Source organism: Artemia sp. Qi Xiang Cuo, chromosome 5 (assembly GCF_049724085.1).
Source record: "Artemia sp. Qi Xiang Cuo chromosome 5, ASM4972408v1, whole genome shotgun sequence".
Classification (NCBI taxonomy): Eukaryota; Metazoa; Arthropoda; class Branchiopoda; order Anostraca; family Artemiidae; genus Artemia; species Artemia sp. Qi Xiang Cuo.
The window spans coordinates 21270073-21291328 of NC_142798.1; the positions used below are offsets into that span (position 1 = coordinate 21270073).

The 21256-nt window shown below is 35.3% G+C and overlaps 1 protein-coding gene across 6 annotated transcripts in view; it reads right to left on the reverse strand.

Annotated features, from left to right (window-relative positions):
- MRP (Multidrug-Resistance like Protein 1) overlaps positions 1-21256 on the reverse strand; it is a 175237-nt gene that overhangs the window by 80866 nt on the left and 73115 nt on the right. For 4 of the 6 annotated variants that reach the window (XM_089089429.1, XM_089089427.1, XM_089089423.1 and 1 more), the window contains exons 8-13: positions 15215-15403; positions 12526-12700; positions 7400-7568; positions 6061-6212; positions 2509-2646; positions 986-1132 (exon numbers count right to left, since the gene is read on the reverse strand). In XM_089089429.1, the coding sequence (XP_088945555.1) occupies positions 986-1132; positions 2509-2646; positions 6061-6212; positions 7400-7568; positions 12526-12700; positions 15215-15403 (970 nt within the window). Of the gene's footprint in view, positions 1-357; positions 505-985; positions 1133-2508; positions 2647-6060; positions 6213-7399; positions 7569-12525; positions 12701-15214; positions 15404-21256 lie in introns of all 6 variants that reach the window. The other 2 variants (XM_089089428.1, XM_089089426.1) reach the window with 1 other exon arrangement.

Genomic DNA, 21256 nt, shown 5'->3' on the forward strand with positions numbered 1-21256 from the left:
GGCTCTCGTGAAATAGAAATTTTGGTGGTAATGACGAAGAATACATTTCACTATGTGTTCATAGAGACACCAGGATTGTGAGACGGATGAGAAAGATGAGAGAGAGAGGGAAAGAGGAAGAGAGAGAGGGAAAAGAAAGAGAGGGAGAGAAAGGGAGGAGGAGATAGAGATAGAGAGAGAAAGAGATAGAGAGAGAGAGAGAGAGAGAGAGAGAGAGAGAGAGAGAGAGAGAGAGAGAGAGAGAGAGAGAGAGAGAGAGAGAGAGAGAGAGAGAGAGAGAGAGAGAGAGAGAGAGAGAGAGAGAGAGAGAGAGAGAGAGAGAGAGAGAGAGAGAGAGAGAGAAAGAGAGAGACTAACCTGTACAGCTTGTGTGATAATCATCGGCAGCATTGACATTGGAAAACGCAGAATATTGAACAGCGCCAAAGCTGAAAAGGCTATTTTCGGAGACAATACATGTGTAGGATCTGCCAAGACATATGTGGCAAATGTAACTAGTGCCACCTAGGACAAATACATAGCATAACCCAAACAGAACAATCAAAATGTAAAAGAACAATAACTCCCATATGGAAAAAGAAGAAGCCAAAAAAATTAAATAAAATAACACGAGGACACCCTAGACGTTGTACATACATACATAAAGAAGCCTTTTTTTTTCAAAATCACAGTTTAAGTTTTTTATATAATTATTTCAGTTACTCGACAATTCATCGATGCTAAATTTCAAAATTAACAGCGAAAATATCTAGCTACAAGAGTCAATACGATAAAGTTTATACAAATTGTAAAGCGATTCAAGTTTAAAGTTTGCTCGAACTTGAACATCATAAATAATAAAACGGTAGTGGGATAATTGAAAGGTACATTTAAAACATTCATGATATAAGTAGATTTACTTGACAAAAACTCCAGAAATGACAGACCGAGAACATTACACAACCATAACTCGATTTTTTTTTTATATAAAGAGTGAATGTCAAACCTGAACTACGGCCACAATCATCATTGGTAATATACTCATTGGCATTCTCATAATATTAAAAAGTGATAGAGAAACGAAAGCTTTTTGTGCATCCAAAATATTGTTTGGGTCAGATAACACAAATACAGCAAACGATGTCAATGATACCTAGCAGCAAAATAAATATTAGATTAGCTCTACGTATATTTACGTTATGTTTAACAACAGTCTTTTTCCTATTCTTTCTTAAAAAGCGTAAATACACCCACAGGCCCTCTATTCTCTCATATTATCTCTATTCTATCTCCCCATCCTTACCAGCTCTCTATCACGCTTTTTCCGCTCTCTCTATCACACTTTTCACTTTGTAACGATACAAATTTGTCTTGATTAGCCCTGCGATCCCCCCCCCCCCCGGTCGTATGCACGTTTTTTTAGGGTGGTTATGGTTACAAAGGGTTTTTTTTTTTGGGGGGGGGGGGGGTACAAAAAAACTTTAAAAACGCATAAAAAAGTGTCTATATTAGTTTTTTTTTACATTTTTACGATTCACACAAACATTTCGGGGGGACAAGGGGTCCAAACCCCTTAACCCCACTGGATTTTGCGTTGCCCCCCCCCCCAAAAAAAAATAAAAATGCAAAGATTCTAATGTAACGTTTATAGGATGCATCCCGTACAAACTGTATCCTTAGTTTTATACTGTGTTATTGAGTGAAATTTCTGTACATTTATGGAATATAACTTAAGTATTATAGTCGAATCATCTGAGTATATAAGTACTATATGTAAAGAGAAAAATGACCGTCCAATAATTCAAACCCCTCTTAGTTGGGCCAAAACAAAACGAACTATAATTTGTGACGTTTTAAAACGTAGAGTCTACAGATAACTATCCTCAGATAATATATTTCAACTATACTTGTACACTTTTGAATACAGTATGCGAGTATAAGAGAAAAAGATTATATTGGATTGCAAGAAAATTGGATTCGGGAAAATCAGGATGACTTTGGTTATGTAAATATAACTTGATTGAAAATAGATATCCAAGTTGTTTCCCATCACCTCGTGGACTCCCCAGGGCATCTGTCTGTGTTTGTTATATCGTCCCCAATCTCAGTTTACTCCTCTTAAATCCCTGCCCACCACACTTGTGGATCTTGGCATGAAATATACCCAAGTTGTTCCCAATTACCTCATGGGCTCCACAGGGCGTCTGTCTTTGATTGTTAGATTCTCTCTAATCCCAGTTCACTAGACTCTACTTAAATCCCTGCTCATCACAGTCTTAACACCCCAGGCATTTCGAGGACAGCCACACTTGCTTTAGCTTGGCATATTAGATCCTTAGTTATTCAGAATGATCTTGGCATGGAACTGCCAGTCCCTTTCACTAATGACAGGTCACAGATTTCCCAAAGAACATCAGGTGTTATTTACCTTCTCCCACTGGCCAGGACCCTAATAAGCCCTCACCAGAAGCTATCTTACAAGGTCACATAGAGTATAGTCTCCACAGAAAATAAATGCAAAAGACTTACGAGAAGGGGGGCACACGTCCAAAGAAAAGATGTTCCTGCACCTAGATAAGCAGCTTTCTTGAGCACTTCAATCTCTTTATCGCGAATATCTTCAACCTGGTTCTGGAAGGATGGCTCCCAAGCGTACAATTTCAAAACCTTTAAATACACAAAATTGAAAAAAAAAGCCTTCTAAAGGAAAATTATAAGCAATTTTGATTATTTTTATACAATTACTTTACTAGCAATAAAAACTTATCTACGATTAATAATACTTATTAATTTAGATGACTATCAAAACGAACTGAATCAGTTTTTAGAATGTGTTATTCAAAGAAAAAGTGGTTTTGTTTCTTTTGTTGTTGTTTTTTACCTTAAATGTATCTATTTCTTTGAGAGTTCTAATGACAAATTTTGACAAATTGACCAACTATTCCGTAGCAATTTGGACAAAAAACACAAATTGAATTTCATTTCCTCAACCAAAATCTAGTACATTTTCTTTGTTTCCCAGATTTTTTTTTTTTTCAGAATAAACGTAAATGGAAACTGGTTTCAGCTTGTTCCTATTTTAGAAGGGCAAATTGACCTACTGATGCTGCTTCTATGTAAATCTTAGCACAAAATGTGTATCTCAATTTTTTCTTTTTTCATATTATGAATGTCAAGGATGGATCACCTATTCCTTAATCGAAAAGCCATATTTCACTTAGCAGCATTCCAAAATTGCTTCCAAAAAGGAAGTGTGCCAAGTGGGTGGAGTAGACCTTACCTTTCACGTGATAAATCACCTAACTTCTAAAGCATTATTTATGACCAGCACTCCTTCTCCCTCCTATCCTTTGAAACGTTTCTATTTTACCCTTACTCGTAAAATCTAGAAAATTTCAGGTCTTTTAACTATCCCTTATCTAGTGCTATCTTTTTGCCAGCTTCATATACACAGCAAATACTTCGATTGCGGCATACCAGGAAAAAAACAAACAAATAAGGCCAACGAAAATACTCGATGCAACAAACGGGTTTTTCGAGAAGACAGCTGCTTCCCTTCTTCGGCAGTCTTAGAGAGAGTCTCAAAGAATCAAGTTCATTTTCTGAGCGAAAATGCGAACCATATAGACTAGATAAAAATAAAATGACAAAAACAAACAAAGTGGAGATCAAAATGAAACAAAAATCCCAAATTGGAAGAATTAAAAAGGTAACAACGCTGAAGAAACTAGCAAGTAAAATAAACGAATTAAAAACAATAAACCATCACAAAAAAAAAGAGAAGAAAAGCGAGTACGGGGTTTGACAAGGCCAACGAAAATACTGGATGCAACAAAACAGATATTTCGAGAAGTCAGCTGCTTTCCTTCTTCAGCAATATTAGAGAAACCCTAAAAAAAAATCAAGTTCCCATTTTCTGATCGAAAATGCGAACGGTTTAGACCAGAAAAAAAAAGACAAAAAAATCACCACGATCAGAATGTTTCATTCTGATCGTGGAGATCAGAATGAAACAAAAACCTAAATGGGAAGAATTAAAAAGCTAACAACGCTGAAGAAACTAGAAAGTAAAATAAAAAATAAACGAATTAAAAACAATAAGCCAAAATAAATAATTCTACCAAGGTTGTTATTACATTGATATTTTTTGTTAGGGTGATGGCAGACCATTCAGTTTACCAAATTATCGGCAAACTAGGAAATCTAAGGTTGAAAATGAAATGTTTTTGGCACTTTTTATTGCTGACACTGACTCAAACCTATTTGCTTGTGCGCCGTTCCCATGCGAGCATAGTTATAATTCGATCTGTAAGAGCTACAATTCTAGTTTCTGAGTTTCAACTAATTAGGGTAGATGGAAAATTTTAAGGAAGGTCCTTTGATGTTCAATAAAAAAAAATCGAACATAATTAGGGTCTTTTGAATGACGTCTTTACTGAAATCCAAGAGGAGATTGCGCAGCACTGTTGCCCTCAGGTGGCTTGGTGCTGTAGTGAGTTCTTATTAGAAGTAGTAGCAGTTATACCTCTTACAACTAGGATTATCTCCAAAGGTGTATGGGAACGACAAAGTATAAAACTTTGCAATTATTTGAGAAATTCGTAAAACCTTTGTTTTATTGCAATTTAAACATATTAAAAGTATTCAAAATAGCTTCTGCGAGACTTTCAAATAAGCTTCTCTGAGTATCGTATGACTTCTAGCCTAGTAATAGTTCTAGGTAAGGCACGGCTGGTCTTCACAAAATCAATTCATGTACTATTTTCTCGAAACTCTTTTATTTGTATTAGCTTATAAAATGCTTAATATTAATATTTGCATTTTATTTATATTGGTTAATATTTTTATTCTCTTTAACGAAGTGATGTTCATATTCACCGACAAAGATCTATACTTGCTTAAATAAGAGACTTGAATAGTTTCAGATTTGAAAAACAACTTTTCTTAATCTCTCAAATATATTAAACTCACTGACACTGAAATGATACAATTAGCAGAACTTGCGCTAAAAAATGTTCTCCTTGGGTGGAAGGAGGGAGAGGTAACACTCCCTTCTCATGGTTGATGAACCATGTGGAGACTTTTTAAAGCCCATCACTTAAAACTTATAGACAAAAAAAAAAGTATTCTCCTCGACAGTTGGCCCTAGTCACATACTGAGGGGAGTCCACGAAATCCGACTCCTCAAAATGTATAAGCTGTACAAAATAACAATAACAACGACACATTTTATATATATATAAAAAAAAACTACGAACATTCTTAACATAAAAATTCATTTGAAAATATAAATTTAAATATTATCGAATATAATATAAATATTATAATCTAAAATAGAAATATAATGAAAAATATATATATTTATGCTTCAGTGACAAAAGTCAAGCCTGGATCTTTTTCAAATTATGATCAGTTAGGTTAATATCAACAAGCCACTAGTTAGGCAATACAAAGTCCAGTTTTGTTTCAATTCTAGGGGATCATAATTTGGTATCACTCCTGAAAATGATCATGCATTGGATCAATTCTGCCATTGACTTTATTTCCCAGACAAACACACAACCTACGCCATACAGAAAATTAACCCCTCGTCTAGATTAAAGATATTAAACCATCAATTAATATAACCATAAAATTAATTTCCTTTAAAAAAAAACAAAGGAAGATTTTTAAAAAATATATACCTTATTGAAAAAACAATTATTGAAAAATTATAATTGAACTTATTGAGAAGAAAAAACAATTATTCTTCTCGACTGTTGGCCCACCCGACACTTGGCACTTCCCACATGTTGAGGAGAGCCCAGCAAACCCACCTCCTTAAAAGGTACATGCTTTACAAAAAACAATAACAACGACACAAATTATAACATACAATTATACATTTCAGTGGCAAAAGTAGAGTAATCACAAAACAGTTATCACTTTAATTAACATTAAAGAGCCAAAGTAAGACAATACAAAGTACAGTATTGTTTTAAACCTAGTGAACCATAAACTAAACCACAAACTAAAATAATCATAAAATTAATATCCTCAGAAATAAGCCCAAAGAAAGATTTAAAAAATATATATATATACCTTAATGCCGCTAAGAATTTCATTCATTAGCTTAACTCTTTTGTCTTTGTTTTTCATTTGAGCCACTTGGAGGGTTCGAGTTTTACTGGCCAAGAAACCGTTAATAGGAATTAAGAGCACCATAACAGCCAAACCGGCAAACACACTGGGACCTGAAACAGACAACACACAATTGTGAAAAACATTGTAATCCTAAAAATATCAAATTTTAATAATAGTTAAAGTAGACTAATCATTCAAATTTGGAGGCTTCTTTTTCAAAGAGCAATTTCATTTTAGTAATATTCAATTTAGTTAAATTAAGTCACATTCAGTTGAACGACATGTGTCTTAAAGAAGAGCAAGAGATAACTACGTTATATCCCAAAGATTTTAAAAGGCGAAAAATTAACTCGACATGAGTCCGTTTCGCAAAATACCTGCTGAGATATCCAATTTGGACACGCAATTCAAAGCACATCGATAGTCTTCACTTAGCAGATCCTTCTATAGCCATTGCTAAACTTATGGAGTAACACAACCAAAAGACATAAAGGCATGTTCGGAGTGGACTTCTTCAACTCTAGTTACGTGTCATAGTTGTATAGTGATATTTTTCTTCTTCTTTTTCTTTGTAGTGCTCCCTCATTTTCTATTTGTACGAAGACGAGTTTTCAATAAACAATAATAATAATAATAAAGATTTCAAAAGCCCTAACAAACAGGTCTATCTCCCATGAATAAAAAAGGCAGGGTTAACGTTTGATTTCTTGCTCTGAAAAACTTTTAACTATGAGTATTAGAAAATCTTAATTTTTAATTGTTATAGGAATATAAATTTGTTATAAAATACTCTGGTGTTCTGTCTGAACAGGAGCATTAGCTATATGGAATTTAACCACATCATTGTGGTTACCCATCGAAAGATGAGTGGTAACCCATCTTCCGATATTGGTCAAAATCAGTGTGAAAATTATTCCCCACCACTAGTCCCCCTCACGAAAGACGTTTTAGTCTCCCAGCCCCATAAGGATCAGACTTGTGTGCACTTATTTCGAAGACGGTAAGGAATATTTCTTAGGCACATTTAAATTTGAGGTCCTTCACAAAGTACTAAGTCGAAATTCATAGGCTGATGGTAGTTCAGTGGTTAAAAAATAATCAGCGACTTTAAAGTAATTTTTAGGCTTAAGTCAGACAATGGATTTGGTGCAAATAGAGCAAATAAATGGTTTGGCCCATGGAGCAGCAACTGTTCAATCTGGTCCAGTTCTGAAAATTTATCTGAATTTGCATTATTGACATCTGACATCGAACCATTAAACGAGGTAATAAGATTAAAAAATTCAGGATAACTCACCAAGAATATTATACAAAAAATATATAGCAAGACCGATTTGCAACGGAGCTGACCAGAGCATGTTGAGATAGGAAGTAAGGTCCATAAATCGCTGGGCGTCTACTGCCATCAAATTCACAATTTCACCAACCGTAGATTCTTTTCGAGCAGCATTCGATATACGGAGAGCCTGCAAAATGACTACATTAGTTTGTATAAGGGTATCATTGCAATTATCACAGTTGAACCCCCTGGCCAAACGAAATAATTCCCAAATCAAAATCCTATGTTGTGGATTTATATAAAGAGTCCATGTTTCTTCCTCCCTGGGAACAATTCAAAGATCCCAAGCTAAGTTTGGAGAAAACATGCGAAAATGTGCCAAATACGGTTATTAGGGCCAATAATATACTTGTTTAAATGTCGAACACGCCAAAAAGTAACTTTGTAATAACATACTAGCCACTAGATCACTTGCTTTCATACTAGAATCACTTGCTTTGCATAACGACTATTTCGAATCGTTGAGTTAGATTGCAATCTAACCGCTACGCGGTCAAAATGTTTGTTATTATAGAATAACAAATAAAACACTTTATAAGCAAGAAAACTACAACCAAAAGTTGGTCCGATGCTTCCTGGATTTCACCACATTAAAAATAAGTGCATACCCAACTTTGTACAACTGATACGGTTTGCCAGGAATTTGATTATGATGATATAGTTTCTTTTAAAGAATTAAAAATATTTAGGAATTGGTTTCAGACAAGAGCAATAAATGAATTCAGAATTTTGGAAGCAATTGAACTGAGCGATTGGTAACCATCTTCTAGAACAGTTTTGATAGATGACCCACCATGCGCAGCATGTCGGAAAAATACGAGCCTTCGAAGAAAATACGAGCCATGAGCCAAGGCTCATGCAACATGAGCCTTGAAAGCGGTTATCTGCAGTGCCTTCCAATAAAATTGCACAATATTAAAACGCATCGTTTAAGCACCTAATGTGCGCAAGCTTTGTACAATTCAACACAGTTGGACACGTTGGAAACACAAAATCCTTCTCAGTCACAATAGCTTTCAAGCCTTCTCAGTCAGAAAACATCATTTTCATCCTCTAAGGCTAGCTGCTTCTGACATGCATCCGTTTTGTTGGATGCATGTCGAACAGATGCAACAGATGCAACATTCGAACAGATGCAACAAACCGTATCAATGCACAAATGAGCCTAATTTGGCAGAATAAAAATATCGATCGATGCACAAACTGTGCATGTGAGTGACATAAAATCAGTATGGAATGATAGTAGGGCATTTCAGTCTTTTTTACCTTTTTTTTAATAAATGTCCAAGTTATCATGGATGTACATGATGTTTACATTTTGGCAAAAGTAAACTAAAGTACTTCCTCGTATGCCATTTCATTGTCGCATCAAATGGTGCAACACAACAATTTCTCTCGAGAAGAGTCTTAAAAAGCTATTCCGAAAAGAAGTTTGGTACTTGTATGACATACCCCCTACCTAATATTCTTCTAATATGTTTCTCTGACGCTCAATCCTAATGAAATATACCAAAGTAAGATAAAAATATAATACTTTAGAAACAAATTTCGGCTATAAATTTGTAGATTATGGGGCGGGGGGAGGGGAAGTATAGCGGGTCTACATGCCCAATGTGTTAGGTACACTTATTCTGCATGTTATGTAGTAAGAATTGCTTTCTAACTTCACACTGTCAAAATACTTTACCACCACCACCCACCCCTAATGTGCAAACATATAGCCCAAATTATATATTTTCCTTTTATTCTGTCACTTCTCTTTGTCTTGTCGAAAAAAAAACTGGTTCTATAATGCGTCAATGAATGAACAACTTGAGCGGTAAGGGGTTTATCATGCAAGTACCTTAAGCTTTTGCGGTAAATGCGAAGCTTGGGTACATTCTGGGTCAAATTAATTACGAATTTTCTTGGCCTAGATAAAGACTTTAAGCCTGTATATTATGTCTTAAGTTCTTTCCCTTGCGTTGTGTAACTCGTATTCGCTTCAAAATTTTTTGTACCTTGCATCTTTTTTGACGTACCTTCTCGGCAATGAAAATAAAACAACTCCGGCGAATTTATTACCGGTATGCTAAATATTGGCCTCCCACCAGTACCACCATGGGCAAGTAATCCTTGGGAAAGTAATGCTGCCATCGGCAGATAAATTGAAGCTTATTACAAAGGAATCAATGGACATCCATGGTGTTCCCTTTAACACCATGCTAATTAAATTTTCTTTAGCACCATGCTAATTAAGCTTCAATTTATCGGTAGATACATTGAAGCTTATTATAAAGGAATCAATGGACAACCATGGTGTTCCCTTTAAATATTCCCCCTGAACTAGGGTGCAACAAGCACCCTAGCAAAACTCTTCTCGCACCCCTGAGGGTACGCACGCCACACTTCGGGAAACACTGTTCTAAGGCATTTTATTAGTTGGTTTGCTGATAGGGTTGACCAACCAAATTTAAAATCGTATAATCAAAACCATTTTTTTGTTATAGTTGTGTCATCTTTATAAAATCAGTTAGACTACGAGGCATGAACTTGAGAATCGAGTCAATATCCAACGGAAAATTTTTAATAGAAGTGTAAAGTATTTAGAACATCAATTCGAGCTTTTCCGGGTGTCTCATTTCTTAGTTATTTGGCCATTTATGTGTCAACGAGAGTGGTCCAGGGGGGGGGGGCTCTTGGGACTAAGGCTAGTCGTGGGAAAGGGTTTGTTCCCAGGCATGGTCGAACAACCAATAGCTCGAACTTCCATTCCAGGAAAGTTATTTTCTTGGTACACTTCTAAAGGCAGTCCATCTTTCGCCTTCGTCGTAGTTAGTTGTTCTTCTGCTACCTTATTTTCTCTGTATGTGTATTCTCAAATTATTTAATAAAGACCATGTACCAACGTTTATCGACTATCTTTGGAATTTGCGTAATTTGGGACAGACTATCTTTCATAAGTGATTTAACACGGCTAAACAACCCAGTAAATTTTATTAGACCCTTGTCGTTAGAAGTGAAGTTTATTGCCCAAAATCTAGCGTCCGTAATTAAAGAACGGTGTTTAAAACCAATATTTAAATTTTTAGAGTAATTGCTTTTTCAAATTTTGATCTCAATATGTCAGTTTTTATTTCTATACTTGATCCGGCGGAATCTGGATATAACAAAAAGGTTACTTTTGATTTTGTAAAACAGTGGAGGATAAATGGCATATTCCCACCTCTTTTATTTGACCCCCCTCGATTATAAATTTGTCAAGTTTAAAACGTGGATTACTTGTAGCATATGTCCCAGGCAAAATAGTAGGCAAAATGGTTGCAGAGTTTGTAGGCGTGGCTCAATTTAAGGATGAAAGGGTATATCTACTCTATAGAAAGATGCAAAAATTAGGAAGGTCATGCAGGGTTTCCTTAGAAGCCAGGGATGATGGTGTAGTCCTTGGAAGATTTGCTCTTAATTTATTCAAGGAGGGGATCAGACCGTCCTACAAACGGTATTTGTTAGAGAATAGTGCAGAATTTTTTTTTCGTTTAGGTGATGCGTACAAGGTTGCAAAACAATATGAACAGATAGAGCAGATAGTGGGGAAAGGAGAGACGTCTTATTTTTCCGATGAATTTCTTTCTGCGCTGACGAGGGTGAAATTTGGACTCAATGATAAAGGTTTTAATGCACTGCGAGATGAGTTGATGCCTCGCAGGGCGGTTTGGCTACCCATGGAAAGGGAGCTGGTTTTGAGGTCCCGTGGGATGGTACTGACGCCTCACGGGATGGTTTTGTTGCACTGCGAGATGGTACTGATGCCTCGCAGGGCGGTTTGACTACCCATGAAAAGGGAGTTGGTTTTGAGGTTCCGTGGAATGGTACTGATGCCTCACGGGATGGTTTTGTTGCACTGCAAGATGGTACTGATGCGTCGCAGGGCGGTTTGGCAACCCGTGGAAAGGGAGCCGGTTTTGAGGTCCCGTGGGATGAGGTTGATGCCTCACGGGATGATTTTAATGCGTAGCGCTAATAGTCATGTAGAGATATCAACAGTAGTAGTGCCATTTGTCGAACCACAATTTAGTACAGCAAAACCAAATAGGTCAAAACCGAGGCGTTCCGCAGCAATAAAACCCCAAGCATGTTATTGGTAATAATATCTTGACGTCATTGCAGGCCAATCAAACTGCAATGGTTGACATATCTATTCCATTATTTATAAGTTTATGCAATTTCATTTATTTGTCGCTGGTATTTTCAGGATAAATTAGCCTTTCTCGATCATTCCTTTTGCCCTAATCCGAAGTTTATACATAATCCCAACTTTCCTTGTCCTCATCAAATTCAGGGGTACGGGGAACAAGTCTATTTTAAAGTATACAAGAAAAATAAAGTGTTAAAATATCCAGTATCCGACTACTGTTGTTAGTGTGGTTCGTTTATACTATGTAAGTTTTTACTTATGCAAGTATTGTGTAGTGTTTGTATTATGTAATTGTTTACTAGTTCATGCTGTAGAATGTTAGTAGGTGAGAAGTGAAGAATTTGAGAAGGGAATATTTTGAATTCAATTAAAGTTTGAGGGTTTAATGAGAAGGGGATAAGCCAAATTTGGGAAATTTAACTTAAAACAGGGGGGAGAATCTGTAAAGTATTTAGAACATCAATTCGAGAATCTTTTCCGGGTGTCTCATTTCTTAGTTGTTTGGCCATTTATGTGTCAACGAGAGTGGTCCAGGGGGGGCTCTTGGGACTAAAGCTAGTCGTGGGAAAGGGCTGGTTCCCAGGCATGGTCAAACAACCAATAGCTGGAACTTCCGTTCCAGGAAAGTTATACTCTTGGTACACTTCTAAAGGCAGTCCATCTTTTGCCTTCTTCGTAGTTAGGTGTTCTTGTGCTACCTTATTTTCTCTGTATGTGTATTCTCAAATCATTTAATAAAGACCACGTACCAACGTTTATCGACTATCTTTGGAATTTACGTAAACCATTACATGTGCCAATATAAAAGGCATACAAATAAAGAACAAAACAGAGGTTTACAGAAGAGATAAAAGCCGATTGATCTGTTATATATCAAAGTTTGAACCCCCACTTTCAAAGATCTTCTCACCTTTCTATATACGGTTGACACAATAGCAGTCCTTATTCTCATACCAACAATATACATCCGATGGAAGTATTGAGATAAGAAAAAAGTCTGAACAAAAGCTGATGCTGTCATCAATCCAGCGTAGAGATAGCCCCTCCAAACGTAGTCATCCGATTCCACAAAGTCAATTAATGCACTATAAAATAACAAACAAGGATAACAATTTGATACATCAAAGATGTTAATTATAGTAACTACATGATAATCTATTTAAAACAATACGTTGTTAATATCAGCATCGCGTTGATCTTTAAAGACTGCCCTGTTCCTCTATATTGATTTCGATTATGTTTTTTTTAATAATTTGCTTGACAAATTTGCTTAACTTAGGGGGGTATTAGGATATGCTTCCCAGGAGAGGATAAACAACCCTAAAAATTAAATTTCCAGCACACAACTTTCTGGAAGGGTGAATTTCCGATAAAATCTTAGGGAGGGGAGGAATTACCCGTTGTCATATATGTTGTATGCAGGTATGTAGACTGTGAACTATTTAAAACACAACGAATATTCTTTGATGGTTTTTGCCAAAAATGACGACCTTTGTTCAATATTACTCAGCAACATTAACAGGAAACGTAGAAACAATATTTGAATCATATGAATTTAAACTATATGCTGAAGTTTCAAAAAAAATCAAATAACAAAGCGTAAAATCGTGAGCATACCTTATTACATTAATTTTTAATCACTTGTCTGAAAATGCAAATGCAAGCATAGTGAAATCGTTATTGCCAAAAATACTGTCTTTCCATTGACAAGAAACATTCAATATCCATTTCAATAAATGGAAGAAAGCCAAGAAAAAACAAAACACATGCGTAATCATGATCCATCAAATTTTATTTTCTGAAATTAGACTACCGATGGACTATGCAGCATATGGCATAATATTCAGTCGTGTCAATGACGTTGGGAAAATTATCTGCAGGATCATTCAATGCTTAAAAAAAGCGATTTCATTATTGTGAATTAAAGGTACAGCTCTCCGAATAAACTATGTGTAAAATTCAGGTTTTGATCAACCGGTGTTTAAGTTAATAGGCTGGAAAGGGCAGATTCAACTCGTTACTATAGGGCGTTCGATACCAAAAATGTCATTTTGCGAGTCTCAGCGTCGGCTGACAGTCTCAAAGACAAAGGGCACATTCGTAAATTTTCCCGGAACCACAAGGAGCTTCCCAAGTAATTTTTGTAAAAATTGATAGGGGACAGAATGATTGTATTTAAAGAGGCTATAGGTATAATTTTGTCTAAATTTAAATGTTAAAAACAAAGTTTTCTAAGATTGTACTCAGCCAATCCCAATTAGCTTTTTGCCTTGTCTACAGTTCGAAAAGCTAATGAGGCTAGTTTAAAACAGAGGAAACCTATTATCCCTTACTAATTGTTAAGCAATAGGCTGTCTAATCTATGTACGTGCAGCATAAATAATGTGCATCCTGTGTCTGCAAAGATTTCAAGTATGATAGTTAGGACAACAGGAAACTTACAAAATAAATAATTTCTGAGACCACACTGGCTAATCATGACAAAACAAAAAATCACAAAGAAGAGAGAAACGAGGACAATGACAGCCAGTGAAAAACAGAAGAAAAAATTATGCAAATGTTTCGGTTGAAACCTCTGCTCAACCGTCCTCAGTGCAGAATAATAAAAAAAAAATGCAGATAGAAGTCCAAAGGACAATATAAAAATCAAATCTCAAAATAAACACTGAAACTAAAATAAGGACCCTTAGAAGCAACGATGAAAGGGTAATAGAAAGTAGGGTGAAAGTACAGTTACCCTTTAATCGTTTCTTCAAAAGGATCCTTATTTTAATCCTTCCTTAAAAACTATCCTGTCTAGCGTTCTTAGAACAGTCTGTCTCAGACTAAGCGTATTGTTTTACAATCTTTAGCTAATAAGGATATAATCTTCTTTAGTTCAACAGCTTATCATTTCCTTATAAATGATTTTGTTTAGAGTCTTAGAACGGTATGTCTCAGTCTAAGGACATTTTTGAACAAGCTTCAGCTAATCAGCATACATTCCTTTTTAATTCAATACCTTGGCCCATCCTTAAAAATAATCCGTTGGCCTGTGTTAGTCTAGAGGCTCAGGCTCATGTAATATATATTCCCCAAAGGGGGATACATAAGATGAAATCACTCACTCCCTGTAATAGTTAAAAAGAAAAAGCAGCTGTAGCCAATTGGGCGATGTGACGCAGCAAAGTTCACCTTTAGGCATAGCTCAGTCAGGAGCGTTAATTGAGAAGCATTAATATTGCAATGCTTCTCAGTGAGGAGCATTAATTTCTCCGTCACATTCTTCCTCCCTACCAAGACAACTCTGCAGATAAATATTTTTCTTCACTAACTAGAAAGACCGCCGTTGAACTTTTACTTAAGAAGAATTCCAATTCGGTAACAGAAAGATATCTGGAAGTAGTACCGACTATTAGGATTTTTGCTGTTACTGCTTTTATTGAGCTTTATTTAACTTTTTTTTAATACAAAATCTAGCTTAAAGTTATTATAGTGAATATACATATCATTATGATAGACGAAAGTTTCCACGAGAGTGGAACACTTTAAGTGTACCGCTTATCAAGAAAGAGGGCTTACCATTAAAAACAACAATAATTCAACGTAATTTGGCTTACCTAAGCAGCTGAGGACTGATGAAGGTAAGCATATCTTGAACCAATTTGAGTACAGACCCGGAAAGGAACGTCCAACCAAATGTCTTCACTAACGTAGGCAAAATAGAAATTTGTTTCTTTTTCAGTGCTCTTTTTATTTCCACGTTTTCCTGAGATTTGCTAAATTCTGCTTTATCAGTTGACTCGACACTTGAAAAAGAAAAAATGTGAGCTCCTATACATTAAAAATGGTTGATAAAAGTTAGAGTACTTATTCGAATTAAATTCATAATGCTGTAATAGACAAACATAGATAAAAGGGCTTCAAAATCTTGAATTATACTTATAACACTAATTAAAGGGATGAAGGGAACACTAATTAGAGGGAGGCAATCTGTCATACTTCATCTGCAGAACGTCTTCTAGCCATCTCAACCTTTCTCTCATTGTAGAACAAGAAAGCGGGATCAAGCCACATTTTTCGTTGCTTTCTGTTTGAGATAAGGTCAGTTAGTCTGTTACCCAAAACAATTCGTAGGCAATTTTTCAGGAAAACGTCTAGCAAATCCTCCTCCATCTTACAACACTCCATAAGCCAAATTGGGTTTTCTTTTTTGCACAAAAGACTTTTGCTAAATTTACAGCAAACAATCACTTTATTGCTTTAGTTAAGCTTGAACCTTTATTAAACAAGTCTTTAAAAAATACATAATTAAAAACATCTTTTTTCTTTTTAACTTGGTTTACACCAATATTCCATCCTACAAGCAGGGGCGTCCCGAAGGGGGGAGGGGCACGCCGCCCCTCCAACGTTTTTGGAAATTTAGCAAGATTCTTGATTTCTGCAGAAAATTCAGCATAAATCAGGTAGCGATTCGGTAAAATTTACGAAGATCGCCCTCCCAATAAAATGAGTCTCGGGACACCCCTGCCTACGAGTAGAGTAAGCACGATTTCATGCTCTGAGCAAGTCACATCTACACTTGTAGCTTTCTGCCATAAATATATGTGATGCTAGCAATACGTTTCGTACAGAATAATATAGATTCCTTCTTTTTTTATCTTATTTTTACATAAAATCTATATCAAAACAGTATAAATACTTAAAAAAAATATGACGCACGTTTATTACAAATTTTATAAACAATATAACTCTACAGAGTAAAATGCCATATAATACCTCTCCTGACATAATAGTATAACTTTTGCTAATATAATAATTCTGGTGAGTGATAGCCTAGAACAGATTTACAAATTTCGGGTTATTCCATTTTCTGATAAACCAGATTGAGTTATCTAAATTATTGTCAAAAAAGCGAAACTTAACACTCGTGTAACATTACCCAAACACCAGAATCCTGATAAAACGAGAAAAGGCATTTACGTTCTTTTGCTCCAGGTAATTCATCCAAGTAGCACGTTACAATACAAATTTTATTAACCGACACAAAAAAATATTATATTATCACTGTCATTACCTGTATTATTAGTCATTACATACACTTTGTTTAACAATTAACCAAAAAGCATGTGTACCGTAACTATAGCGTTCAGATAACTTCAGATGGAATATGGGACTTTACCCACCATGGACTATCTTCGCTCGGTTGCAAAAAAATTGCACATGTAATTGTAATTAAATATCACATCAGTTAATTAAAAATTATGTTTTAATAAATTGTCTGAATATCTATGTATGATTTTTCGTATATTAAATTTCCAAATGTATGATTTTTCATCCATCAAATTTCTGTGCATGGAGTTTCGCGTAAATGAAACTTCATGTATGAATATTACGTGTATGAATTTTCATACATGAAATTTCGTGCTTTGGTTTCAGATACAAACCAAAAGATATTAAAAATAAATATAAAAATAAGAATTAGATGACTTGTTATTGATTAAGCAATGCACTAAAATACAAACCTTATTATTGGATTTAATAAATGAGCTGTTCAAAATAAAAGAAATGTAAATGCAGTTTCTCTTGGTCCAAGAGATCGCAAATCGAACATTTTGTTTTAGGTCGGGTTAACGGCTTAACGAATTGAGTCCATGGTGATAATATTATACTCAAAGTTTTTATATTCCAAAAAAATTCATTTTATTATTACTGCAGTTGTGCACATTATTTTTCTTAGGAGGCCCAAAAAACAGTGGCGTCATTTCATTCTGAGCTAGGGGGGGGGCTAAGCAACCACTGTGGGCCTCCAAAATTGGTCGGCTCACAGTTGTTGAAGAGCAATATTTCTTCACAGTGGTTAGCACAGGCCTCTCCCAAAATCGACAAATAATAGTAAGAAGCACTTTAAAAGTGTTAAATGAATACAGAGAGAACTTGGAAATTAATTTACAGTTTTATTGTAACACTGAGAACCGACAAGGTCTCATTTTTCTAAAAATGTTTTCTAACTATTTATTTTATATAGTTTGATTTTATATAATAATTTTATATATTTAAATATATTTTCTAACCATAGTATTGGAATCCATCAATTTCCTAAGAGCCTTTTCACTAAATATTATCATCAGATCTCTCATAACTTTCCTTACCGATCTATTCCAGTATGCCAATCTTGTAGTAAATAGTTACTCCTGCTGAAAAACAGTTATGCCAGTGGCTTTCTGAGCATTAAGAAACACTTGGTAGTATGTACTGCTATTCATGATAAAACAGTGGAGCTCTGGAAGAGTGGCGAAAAAAGAGGCAATTCATCTCAAGTTCTGAATGGAATCACCCAAAACAAGGTTGAGTCTATGAGGATGGCAGTTAATGTAAATTGCATGCGGTGCAATTGGTGTGATACGGGCTTGCCCACCCGAAAATCGGTTGCTCATGACACTGCCCTGGTATTATCAAAGAAAAATGTACCAAACAACAAATTTCAACCTCCCTCTGGATGTTCAACAGTAAATTCCTCTCCCCAATCGGAAAATTTCTTAAACTAATAACAACTAATAGGTTTAATGTTTTCTTTCAATGCTATGGTTGCTATTGTATAACTATTATCTGTAGAGTTTTTCTATCTTCCTTACCTTTTTTTTATAAGCTGGTTAAAGCTACGCCCCCCCCCCCTCCGTTAATAAATTCTTCCATTTGCGTAGTCAAAATATATGGTCTTTGATTGTTGGTACAATTTATTTTTAACTGTCTTATTAACAAATATGTTCCTTTTGCATACTCTCGTTTCGTTTTGATCCTTGGTGTGTGAGATTAAGTATAATTCTTCAAGATCTTTATCGATTCCTTGAATTGTCCTTTCATATAATATATTTTCCTTGTCTCTCTTATCTTTCCTGAAATCTAAAAAAATTACTGGTCGGAAATTCTCACTTTGATTTTTTTCGAAATTCAAGAAGTTAAATTACAAGACAATTCGAGAAACAAAATTCATGAAATAACCATTTTGAGTGCCAAATTTAACACGTTGACTGGAGGCACAGAAGAACAAGCGTAAGAAACTTTAAAAATCCCGTACGGTCTGGCTTCTATTAACGATTAAATAAAAAAAATGCTTTTTTTTAACTGAAAGTAAGAAGCGACATTAAAACTCAAAACGAACAGAAATTATTAGTTTAAAAAAAAAACTTGTTTTTTTTTCACTTAATTTCTGAACGTTTTGAATTAATATAGGTTTTGAATTGGCCTCACCGTACATGAATAATTAAAACGAAAGTTGCACATTAATTTTACCTTTTTTAAACTAATAATAACCTTATAATAACCTAAGTTTGATTTTTGTTTCAGTTATTTAAGGATGATTTCCGAATCACAAAGGCTGTTTAATTAGAATAATAACCTCTCTTAAAAGTTGAAAAAAAAACTGTAGCTTAAGACTGAGCTATTGAGGAGAGGCAATCCCCCTTATATACGTAATATTTTCTGTTCGTTTAAAGTTTTAACGTTGCTTCTTACTTTCAGTTGAAAAAACTTTTTTTTTATTTAATTTCTGATTGTTTTTTAAATAATGCTGGGAAATCCAACCCCCCCCCTCATGAAAATTCTCTTCCCACATGGAAAGATCCTGCCGCGTAACCGTCCCCCTCCCCCCCCCCCCCTACCAGAAAAAATCCCCCTGAAAACGTCTGTATACTTCCCAATAACCAATACTATACTCAAACAATGGGCAAAGCTCAAAACTTGCAGCCGATCCCTCAGGAACTTTCGGGGATTAATTCGTCCTCAAAGACATAGTCATTAGATTTTTCTACTATGCTGAACAAAAAGGTTATCTGAAAATTTCTATCCGGTGACTTTGGGAAAAAAATGAGCGTGGGAAGGGGCCTAGTTGCCCTCCAAATTTTTTGTTCACTTAAAGAGGGCACTTGAACTTTTAATTTCCGTTCGAATGACCACTGGATCGATGCCATCACCCCTGGGAAAAAAACAAAACAAATAAACACGCATCCCTGATCTTTCTTCTGGCAAAAAAAAATCGAAAATTCCATATTTTTGCAGATATAGCTTGAAAACTCTACAGTAGGGTTATCTGATACGCTGAATATGATGGTGTGATTTTCATTAAGATTCTATTACTTTTAGGTGGTTTTTCCTCCTGTTTTTGAAAATAAGGAAAATTTTCTCAGGCTCTTAACTGTTGATGGGTAAAAATAAACTTGATAAAACTTATATATTTAAAATCAGCATAAAAATATAATTCTTTTGATGTATATATTGGTATGAAAATTTCTTTTTTTAGAGTTTCAATTATTATTGAGCCGGGTCACTCCTTACTTACAGTTCGTTACCATAAACTGTTTGATAATATTTCTATGGCTACTAGGAATATAGAAAATCCGCTGTTGTACAAAATAGTACTTTATTTACCAAGTCCAGAAACAAAGAAGGCCTGAGCCACACACGACTCAGAACAGATTCAGAACAGATTCACAAACAGTCTCAAAGAAATATAGAGTGCATAATACGTATATATGGAGGGATCACTGCTCCAAAATCACGTAACCGATATGCATAATTTTATTACGGGTCCTGGACCCAATTAATTTATTGTAATGGAAGTTGGTCCCTGTGGCAGCAACAACAAGGCAATAAAAATATGCTGCTATACATGAAAAAAGAATAAGAAATAAATGTGTTTGGGAAGGAAGCTCACCATGTATTGTTGTGAAGTGGAGTTATATTAGAGACAGATTTGTTTTAATTGAGAACACTTTTTTACGTAATTTTTTCTCACACTTCAAATCAAATTGACAGAAATTGTGACAACTGATTTGGGGCCCCTCCTAAAATCAAGGTGGGGCTATAGCCCCAGCCAGCCCCCCTTAAATGTCGCCCCTGCCAAAACAATATACCAAATACACAATTTTCCCTTAAAAGTCTTTCTGTTTACATTTAGGCCATTTCAACTGGCTGCGAGCCCAATAAAAAAAAACGTCACTCATGACACTTGAGGAGGGGGCCAATGTATTCATGTACGAGCCAATCAGAAGCCAATATGACCAAGTCTACTTTTCAAATTTTTGATATTTTATCGTTAGGCCGTTTGTTCTACTCTTAACTTGTAGTCAGTATGACCTATAGAAATACGAATCAATAAAAAAAAAAAAATCGCCTTTCAACACTGAATAATGCTTTTGAAGAAAGTTTGACTGATTTCATTCTAAAATACACTAAATGATTTCCTCCATATTCAAGCACATAAATAAAATTAAAAGATTTTAATCAGACGATGGACGTATCAAAACCAAACAGGTAGTTAATTTTCTTGTAGAATCCAACCAGCACAAAATTAAACCCAAGTAAAACTGAACACACACACAACCAGCCCCATCCAAAATCTGGTTATTGGACAGCTCATTATGGCAAAACTAGCCATGGAGACAACTTGTCAGGAAAGCGGATTAAGGAAATGCCGGAAGGAGCAGAGGTGAGTGAAGCTTTGAACAGTTATTTTTCAAGAGGTTAGATGATGATAACGATGAGAGATGTTTCAGAAACCTCAGCACCGTTTTGAACCACTGATCAGTTTTTGTCAACTATTGAAAACATGGTCCAGTTAAGCTGTTCATATCGATGCCAATTGAAAGTTATATCTCACAATA